We start from the raw sequence: 10,223 nt of genomic DNA, 5'->3' as shown, positions 1-10,223 counted from the left end.
AATTCACAGGAAAATACAGAACAACATTAACTACAACAGACTTAAAAAATGGAATATTAACATTTCCGGTGCAAACTGCAATGGATCCATCTCTATTTTGCTTGCAATTTACTATAAAGTATGCAGTCCGTTCTTATCCACTGCCGAGATCCATGTATAGGACGCCATATCCTTCAGTGCTCATTTTGTCCTTAATTTCTGGCAATGCGTTTGTTTTATGGAACTGGGCATTACCTGTATAAACTACAACAGTTTACAGAACGGAAACTGGAAATTTTCAGCACATTCATATATTTTCTGAATTTGCACGTTGACCCTTTGATTCAGGGTAACATTTTGGATTATAAAAATATTGTTGATTGACACAATTTAAAATTAAGAAGTCTTTGATAAAACAGAAGGCTTTTTCTTGTTCTGAACAATGGCATTGTCTATTTTGTAGGATGGAATGAAGCCCCGAAAGGAGAAACAACGGCTGCTCTATTCTCTCCTCTCTTGCTGGGAAATACAAGCTTTTCTGGTCATGACCAAAGAGGCCCGAGTATAGGGAAACAAATCATGGTGGGTAAAATGAAATAATGCAAATAGTTTCATTCAGGAGTGTAACTACAGAGGAAGTAGACCCTGCGGCTGCAGAGGGGCCCAGGAAATATAGGGGCGCCATGAGGCACTCATTCATATAGAAGTTAAATAAATATTGGTAAAACAGGTCAAAATCGAGACATTTTCGGGGCCTGAATAATTGCTGTGGGGCCCAATAACATCTAGTTACGCCATGGGTTTCATTAATGTGCATTTTGTATCCTCCAAGGCTTTGATTAGGATTAGAAGTGGCCATATCTGGTGACTGGAATGGGGAGAAGAATTTAACTGAATGGTCCAGGAGAGTCTCACTGCTGCTGAGGACAAAGATAAGATAGCAGCAAACAAATGGGACCCATCTCAAGTCAAACAGGCTCAGTCATTATCATAGATGCAATCTGTGGATAAACAAAGATAACTTTATTTGATATAATTTATCTTACTGCAAGATTTTTTAACGAGAAACCCTACAAGATGCACTGTGGAAAAGGGAAAATTCACAGCTCGCTATTCACTTATCTACAATTTTCAATGCATATTTATGGACTATGATGCCCTTAGGTGCCACACAGGGGCTGAAATTGGCTTGCTGAAATATTCAAGCTGAAAATCAGACACTACACTGGCATTAGCCTCCTCTCCTGCCCATGTAGGGGTTCAGTCATATCTGCGTGCACCTGAGCTGACACAACAGTTTCGGGTGCAGGCAGGAGAGAAGGCTAATGCTTGCATAGGGGCTGGCTGATTTCAGCCCCCGTGAGAAAACAGCTGTGAAATTATATATTTGTCTGTTTCATTATGTGATAAATTCCTAAAGGCAACAGGGGACGGGGTTATGTAATAAAAGCTACTAAGTTTGCCCAGGAGCAGTAACCCATTGCAATCAATCAGCAGGTAGAATTTACCAGTCACCCGTTGAAAAGCAAACATCTAATTGGTTGTTATGGATTACTGCCCCTGGGCAAACCTAGTGCCTTTTATTACACATGGGGGAATATGTTTAACTACCTTATTGATTAACACTCCAGGGCTCATTTACTAACAGATGCGAACTTGCCCAAGTACAGATCATAATATCAACGATGTTTTTTTATTTTCATTGTCTAACTTCTATTGTCAATTGTACTTGTGCAATTTAGCAGCCATATTTGTATATCAGCCTTACTATGTGCAACCACCTTTGTGTGACTTCATATTATATTCTATTGTAGTCTCTAAAAGGCAATTATCCAACCTATACAAACTATACAACCTATACAAACTAGTGAAAACAAGTATGCCTAAAACCCATGGGTCAGGCAGGTTCAAACAACTGTGCCCAGCACTACCAGGCCCTAATTCATATAACATTTCAATAAATATTGGTAAAACAGGTCAACCTCTGGAGCTTTTGGGGGCCTGAAAAATAATTTGTTGTGGGGCCCAGTAATATCTAGTCACGCATACTGCTCCTAAGTAGTGATGGGCGAATTTGTCCCGTTTCTATGCAAAATTTGGGAATTTCCTGTGAAATGCGCAAAACAGGCGAAAAATTAGCAAAACGCAAATTTTTATGGCAGCGTCAATTTGCGGGTGTCAAAATTAATGGTGGCAAGAATTCCAACGCTGGTGACATTTGATGCACATTAAAGTCAATGGGCGTCCGTTTTATTGTTGCCGGCGTCGGAATTGTCGCCAACATAAAAAAACTTGGGCGCTGGCAAATTTTCGTGGAAATTTTGCAAATTTATTTGCCAGCGGTCGAAACGCGGAAATTCGCAGTGAATTTGCGCCTGCCGAATAATTTCGCCCATCACTACTCCTAAGGATGGCTGGTTGCCTTACAAAAGCCACACTGGGTGATCTAGTTGCCTGTGTGGCCCCATTTCTTCTCTCTGTACCTCATGTCACAATGTTTAGATTGTAAGCCCCAATGAGGAAGGGCTCACTTTGAAAAGCTTTCTTTGACCCTTTGCAAAAATCTTAACATTTTTAAATAAATATTGTTTGAAATTGCAAACAATGTAGTTATTTGATACATACCTTCTCCTATGTCATCATAGATTTCTCCATCCCTAAAAATGGAAAACAAATGTAGTATGCATATTGGTAATAAAGAATAAGCTTTCATTCAAGGGACATGTAAAGGGCCATTTATCAAGTTCAGGACAGGGTACAAAGTGCAAAAAAAGGGGCATAATCTGTAACGTTTCCCTAATGAATATAGTGGTGCCAGGACTTTCTTTGTGAGTAGTGGGGGGGGGGGCTAAATCAAGGGCTATATGATAAGTGTAAAAAAAATGATATATATCCTCTTTAATTTGTTTGAATTGACACTGAATATAACCAGTGTATTGGATGGATTTATTTAAAAAAAAATTGTGTTTCTCTAAAATAACAATGACATTAAATAACTTCTATGTAAATTCAAATGAATGCTTCCATCTTTGGTATTAATGGTCTTTTAAACCCAGTCACTAGTGCATCATAAATTGTAACCATTTGTACTTACATATCTGCTAAGTTGTTTCTAAGCACGTAACCATCTGCAAAAACATAAAACCAAACAAAATTATTTAGGAATATAATATTGAAATGCTAATAATAACAATGCCCCACTCTGAGCTGCCATGCCTTGATATGTGTGTAGCGATCCGTAGGGTTAATTCCCCTAGGGTCTGAAACCACATGATGGAAATCCCCTGCCTGTGCAGCTACAGGTTCAACCTAGAGTGTTGGGAGAGGCTGGAGCCTAGTCCCTCTGCGGTGTGTCTGGCAGATACCGGAGGGTGTCACAAGCTGTCGCTGCTGCACAACCTTTGGATATATACAGAGCCATGTGCACACGCTGCCATTCCTGGTTTCACTCTCATGCAGAATAGAGTGACTGTCTGCTGGGCTATTGCAGGGCAGACCTCAGGCTATGGAGAGACACCACAAGGTTGCTATGCCCTGTGTGGACTCAGGAATAACTGGACCCTGATATTCTTGAGAGATGCTGCCCAGGATGAGAGAAAGATTCCTGGAGATGGATGCCAATCGGATGGGCTTTGCTGTGCTCACCCTGTGAATAGTGTTGGGAGTAGGGTTGCCACCTGTTCGGTTTTGACCTGAACAGTTCGGTTTTTGTAAGGCCTGTTTGGGGCTCAAATTTCTGTTTGGTTTTCAGCCTAATGAAATCCGAACAATAATCTGGCCAATACATGAAAAACATTTAAAAACTAAGATACTCACCTCAACATGGCTTAGTTACTATCAAGTGCAGTTAATTTCTTATTATTACAGATACAAAAAAAGTTAATCAATCAAAAATAAGATTTTTTTTTTCTAAATTAGCATTTCTGTTTTTCAAAGCTTTCTGGATAACTGATTTCTGTATAAAAGATCTCATACCTGTAATTAAAGGTGTGGGCTTACTTATCAAGCAGACTATAGCTAGAGATAGGGTTGCCACCTGTGTGGTTTTGAACTGGGCATCAACACTGGGCATCAAAGCAAACCAGTTGCATCTTAGTAATGCAATAGCCTCACCCTGGTGTTATAACTCCACCAACATCATTGTGCCACCTCTGATGTCATCATACCTGTTATTATATCACTGCCCCACCCCCAATGCTATCTGCGTTGCCCCTCCGCCCCCCATGTTCGGGTTTAGCCATCTGCAAAGTTGGCAACCCTAGTTGGGAGCAATGTCCTAAAGATTCAGCAAGGTATGCGATTGCCTAGGAGAGCTTGGAGCCTCTGAAGATTTCATCACGTTGAATGCCTGTTCCAGCTCTGTTTGAGCCCCTGATGAGTTTGCCTGTGGGAGGGTTGAGAGAGGAAGGAACTAGCGTGTCACCTGTTTGTGAACAGGCTTTGTTGCTGTGCCTGCCACGTGGGAGCAAATTACCTCTGTCCAGCCAGAAAAGGTATTTTGGTCAGGTAGCACTACCTGGAAACAATAATACTCTTTGGGGAAAAGGGACTTAGACTCTTTATCCACCAAAAGAGCAGTGCGGGACTTTGCCTGGTAGGGAGGTGCCAGGATAGGAATACAACAGGTTCCCCAGGGTTGTGGGTCATTTTATGTGAATGCATATATTTAACTGCAATCTTTTATATAAAGTTCATATTTGTTATACCGCACTGTGTGTGTATGACTGTTTTCCTAATGGAGCCACCTGTATGTGTAGTCCAAGATTCCATTAGGTGGAGGCACTGCCATGAGAGGTAATTCCCAGTACCCTTTCACCTTGCAAAGGGGACTCAGGACCTGGTATTTGGTAAGAATGTACAACCTTGGCACCAGGGGGGGTCGCCAAGAGGGTGTTACATGTGCAAGAGTATGGTAGGTCACTGCAAGGCATAGTGGCTGTTAGTGGTTCCAGGTACAATCCTGATATTGCTACTGTCATTGCCTATAGTAGCAGTGGGATAATAGTCTCTTGGAAGGGACTGTGGCTGTGGGATAGCAGGTATAGTAGGTAGAGATAGTGCCTATAGTAACGGTGGGATAATAGTCTCTGGGAAGGGAGTGTGACTGTGGGATAGCAGGTATAGTAGGGAGAGATGGTGCCTATAGTAACAGTGGATAATAGTCTCTGGGAAGGGAGTGTGAGTGTGGGATAGCAGGTATAGTAGGGAGAGATGGTGCCTATAGTAACAGTGGGATAATAGTCTCTGGGAAGGGAGTGTGGCTGTGGGATAACAGGTATAGTAGGGAGAGATGGTGACTATAGTAACAGTGAGGATAATAGTCTCTGGGAAGAGAGTGTAGCTGTGGGATAGCAGGTATAGTAGGGAGAGATGGTGCCTATAGTAACCGTGGGATAATAGTCTCTGGGAAGGGAGTGTGACTGTGGGATAGCAGGTATAGTAGGGAGAGATGGTGCCTATAGTAACAGTGGGATAATAGTCTCTGGGAAGGGACTGTGGTTGTGGGATAGCAAGTATAGTAGGGAGAGATGGTGCCTATAGTAACAGTGGGATAATAGTCTCTGGAAGGGAGTGTGACTGTGGGATAGCAGGTATGGTAGGGAGAGATGGTACCTATAGTAACAGTGGATAATAGTCACTGGGAAGGGAGTGTGACTGTGGGATAGCAGGTATAGTAGGGAGAGATGGTGCCTATAGTAACAGTGGATAATAGTCTCTGGGAAGGGAGTGTGACTGTGGGATAGCAGGTATAGTAGGGAGAGATGGTGCCTATAGTAACAGTGGGATAATAGTCTCTGGAAGGGAGTGTGACTGTGGGATAGCAGGTATAGTAGGGAGAGATGGTGCCTTTAGTAACAGTGGGATAATAGTCTCTGGGAAGGGAGTGTGACTGTGGGATAGCAGGTATAGTAGGGAGAGATGGTACCTATAGTAACAGTGGATAATAGTCTCTGGGAAGGGAGTGTGACTGTGGGATAGCAGGTATAGTAGGGAGAGATGGTACCTATAGTAACAGTGGATAATAGTCTCTGGGAAGGGAGTGTGACTGTGGGATAGCAGGTATAGTAGGGAGAGATAGTGCCTATAGTAACAGTGGGATAATAGTCTCTGGGAAGGGGCTGTGGGCTGTTAGATAACACCATGGTACAGCTAATTGGTCTGTATGGATTCTGAAAATCAGGCACACATATGTTTAGGGGTATCAGGGCTCAGCCTCCAAATACAATTAATTTTCAAATAATTTATAATCGTTCATTATACACACACAAAAAATACACCACTCACATTTTCCTTCCTTGTTTCTACAGAGAGTCTGAGTTTCGTTTGTGTGTTGTATTACTTCCAGTGACTCTCCAGGCTTTAGATGTAGATCTTTTGAGCCAAATTTCTTTGTTGTTAAAGTGGTTGCTACATGAACTGTAGAAAGAACTCTGATTTCATCAGTGAACTGTAAAAAAAAAAAAAAGAAAAGATGAGAAATAACATTTGACACCTAGGTATTTAGAACAAAGCAAAGGTGAACAAACTAGTAGAGACTAGTTTTAAAGTCAATTTTTGGCAGCTAGAGCTAGATTTATATAAGAAATGCTTCTAGGCAGGACAACAGAACACATAAAATGGAGGGTTTGCTTCTCCCAATTTAAGGAACCTTTTTACATGTTGCCTTGCTGCCCACACCTTTTCCCCAGTTGGTGTATAACCATGCTGCTTCTTCAGCCTGCTTTCTTTTGTGAGGAGAGTTCCTCTATGGTGGAAAAAGTAAAGTATGGTAATACCTTTTACAGGGTCTTTGCACCATTGTGCAACATTTTATTACCCACCCTCTGTTTTTGTAGTTGGTAGATTAGATGGGATAAGGAGCCGTATATCCCTTGTTAAACATGAATCCCATGAATAGGACTTGTGCTGAACATGCTTTATGCTTTTTTTCTAATCACAAAAATATTTTTTTTTACTATCTCTTCAGCTGAACAGGGCAAACAGATAAACTGAATGTATTTTGTGTTTATATTACCAGTGCAAACCTCCCCCACATATGGACTTTTACTTATCTGTCAACTGCTTCAAATTATCTACTTTATAGGAATTAAATATGGAGTAGCTTTGGTTTCCCTGTTTGTCCTTTTTAGCAAATTGATATAATTGCTATAAAAATGTCCTTTAATGGCAATAGACTTAATGCTTTGTCCATCATTGATCCTGGGACTAGTCCGATTGCCATTTTGAAGTCAGAAAGGAATTTTCTTCCCCTCTGGAGAGGCTTCAAAAGTTTTTTTTTTGCCTTCCTCTGAATCAACTAGCAGTTAGGCAGGTATATATATATATACTTCAAAGGTTGAACTTGATGGACATGTGCCTTTTTCAACCTAATTTATTATGTTTTCATTGGCAGGGTATCAAAGAAATACCTTACTTCAACTCCTCCATATTTGTTGGATTGTCAACTTGGAGAAACAACTCCTGCCAATCCAGAATATCAAACATATTTGAAAGTAGTTTGATCCAGTCAGAGCTCTGGTCCTCCTTCCAGAGTTCAAAATCAGGTGAGACACCCAGTTGCTTACCACTTCATGCTATCATCACCCTCTGTCACTCCAAGAAATTATATGTAAATCCTGGGCCTCATGTTGGTATCCATAGATGATGTTCCTTGTGCTGAATCTTCAGGTAGAGTTGTCATATTGTGGGGACAGAAGTCTGAGTTTTCTAAATTTAATTGTTCCTCTCTTTATTCAAAGCAGTCACCCAGGTGTGGCCATCGCTACAAACATTTAAGAAAGAGTCCCAGTTCTCGCTGATGAGAATTAAGATCCTCAATGCAGATGTGCAAACTGGCTGGGTGTGCACTATATGTGTCACTCAGAAGAGGGCACCCTTGAACATTCAAGGACTCAGAAAGCATGTCTAAATTCAAACAGACAACTTGAGAGTAGCTGCTTAACTGCAGGGGATGCTATGCTTTGCCTTGCAGAAGATTATAAATACATATATTCTTATGCCTATGATAATCTCCTCTAGCCTTGCCCTCAGTTGTGGTTTTTCTTACCAAGTGGCTCTCAGATACTTCACTTGTATCATCCAGATATAATCCGAATAGCAACCATAACCAACGATGTCAAAGTCAAAATTTATGGGCCTAATAGATCCTTGCCTAACAGTTTATTAAAAGGGTCTCTTATGCCTTTTTCTAAGTGAGAAGGTGTCAGATCATAGTCTGGAGGTCACATACAGTGCCTTTTCTTATTGTAGAACTACCATCGCTCTGAGGATCATGGTTTCCAGGAAGGGACCCAACACCCGACTGCTTATTGAGTGTGTGGCTGGATCAAAGTACCAAAAACAGTGTGAAATGCAACATAATCATCTATGTGTGCACTGAATTAAGAATTAGAAATGATTCCAAAAAGTTTTTAGCTAATATCCTGCTCATGGGTTGTAGGTAGAGATGCACCGAATCCCCAAATCCTTCATGAAAGATTCGGATGAATACCAAACCGAATCCAAATCCTAATTTGCATATGCAAATTAGGGCCAGGAAGGGAAAAAGTGGTAAAAAAATTTTTTACTTCCTTGTTTTGTGACCAAAAGTTTAGTGATTTCCCTTCTGGCCCCAAATTTGCATAATCAAAAATGGATAGGAATAAAGGCATTATTATTTTATTATTATTAATTAAAGGCATTATTATGTTACCATGCACACAAGGATATAACTCAGAAATAGGATATACAAATCAACATGCCATGCATCACTGAATAATATCTGTAGGAAGAATATTATTTTATACAGTGAATAAATACCCCTCTTGTAAATTATAAGGATATTATAAGTTACCGAGGAGTTTCATGACCATATAAAAACACGAGGCAGAAGGCCAAGTGTTTTTATACAGGTCATTGAACTCCGAGGCTTCTTCTTATATCCTCATATTTTGCAACAGGGGGTACTTTATTTATTATAATAATATTTATTATAATACACAAGTTTCAATGAGTCATGTGAAAGAAATGACATCACTACTCACCGTTTATAACTGATGACATCAGTACTCACCATTTATAAGGATATAATTTACAAGATATTCAGGGCTTTTGTATATTATAAATGTTTAATGTTTTATTTTTAAGATCTTTAGTAACAAAACTGCTGACATACCTTGAATTTTTTCCTGAATTCTTTCTCCTCTTTTTCTAGCTTCTTCAAAGCCTTGCTGTCTTTCTCTGTGGTTCTCCCAAGTGTCAATACTTTCAGATTGGCCATTAAACTGAAGTAATGCGCCCATGCAAATGAAATAAAAAAATACGTGAATTTTGCTAAATTAGACCGATACTGTAATATTATTTGCATTGCAGTGTAAAAACTGAATGATAACGAAAACAAGTAAAGTACAGTGAGGTGATGCCTGTAGCAGCTATAGTAGATTGTGACAATGTATCAGTCATGACAAACTATTGTTCTTTAGATATTTTGGTTCAATTCCAAGTACCTTCTGACACTCACAAGGGGTAATTTACAGGCAATGTGCAAAATGTACAGGTTCAATCTGCCATTTTTATTGCACTTTGCAAACAGCCTTCTAGCAGTGAATAGCCGCTGATTTCTCTTTTGGAACTCACAGAAATGTGTCCGTCCCCATGGGCACTGCTCTGCCTGTGTCCAGCAGTTGTATTCATGGGGTGAGAGGCACATAGCTGTCCTTCTCCCACCCCCTACCAATTAATTTATTTGTGTAATTTAGGGATGACCTGTGTCCACCAATACTGCACTCTATACGTCGCCTTGTGCAGAGTGCAGCCATACCCTGGACAGGAGTGCTCCTTGCATAAGCAATAGGTGGTGTGCTCCTGCACCTCTTTTTAAAGTAACCCCTATCATACCAGAGGTGCCCAGTCTGTTGCCTGTCAGCAACTCTTAGTGTTTCTGACACTCACCGACTTAACCATTTGGAATCCAGAACAGTCTGTGGTTCAGTGCGCTTAAATGCCATTTACAGAGTTAAGAAATAATGCAGAATACACTTAAATGACATCTTCGTGATGGTTTCCATTGCATTTCCCTTGCTACAGTAAATAGGAAGTGGCCAGTGAAGTGTTAGGACTCATGTCAGTGTAAAGATGAAACGGCAACCACACAATTGTTATATTGGGAGAGTTCCGCTTATCGAGTTTACTTAATAGTTACTGACAGGAAGCAGTGCCGTGTCATTGTGGAGTGTTTAACACTGACAGTAGATGTACTATGTATA

The 10,223-nt window shown here is 40.5% G+C and overlaps 1 protein-coding gene across 2 annotated transcripts in view; it reads right to left on the bottom strand.

Moving 5' to 3' along the window:
- Positions 1-704: 704 nt before the first annotated feature.
- Positions 705-10,223, bottom strand: part of LOC108718404 (FYN-binding protein 1) — an 84,766-nt gene continuing 75,247 nt past the window's right edge. For both annotated transcript variants that reach the window (XM_018266284.2, XM_041569509.1), the window contains 5 exons: positions 9,134-9,242; positions 6,265-6,427; positions 3,074-3,107; positions 2,605-2,636; positions 705-980 (listed from right to left, as the gene is read on the bottom strand). In XM_018266284.2, the coding sequence (XP_018121773.2) occupies positions 958-980; positions 2,605-2,636; positions 3,074-3,107; positions 6,265-6,427; positions 9,134-9,242 (361 nt within the window). In that variant the 3' untranslated portion in view covers positions 705-957. The remainder of the gene's footprint in view (positions 981-2,604; positions 2,637-3,073; positions 3,108-6,264; positions 6,428-9,133; positions 9,243-10,223) is intronic.

The sequence above is a fragment of the Xenopus laevis genome, chromosome 1L, assembly GCF_017654675.1.
Source record: "Xenopus laevis strain J_2021 chromosome 1L, Xenopus_laevis_v10.1, whole genome shotgun sequence".
NCBI classification, from domain to species: domain Eukaryota; kingdom Metazoa; phylum Chordata; class Amphibia; order Anura; family Pipidae; genus Xenopus; species Xenopus laevis.
Note: the sequence above shows the minus strand (reverse complement) of the source record. Positions and strands in the feature narration are given on the sequence as shown.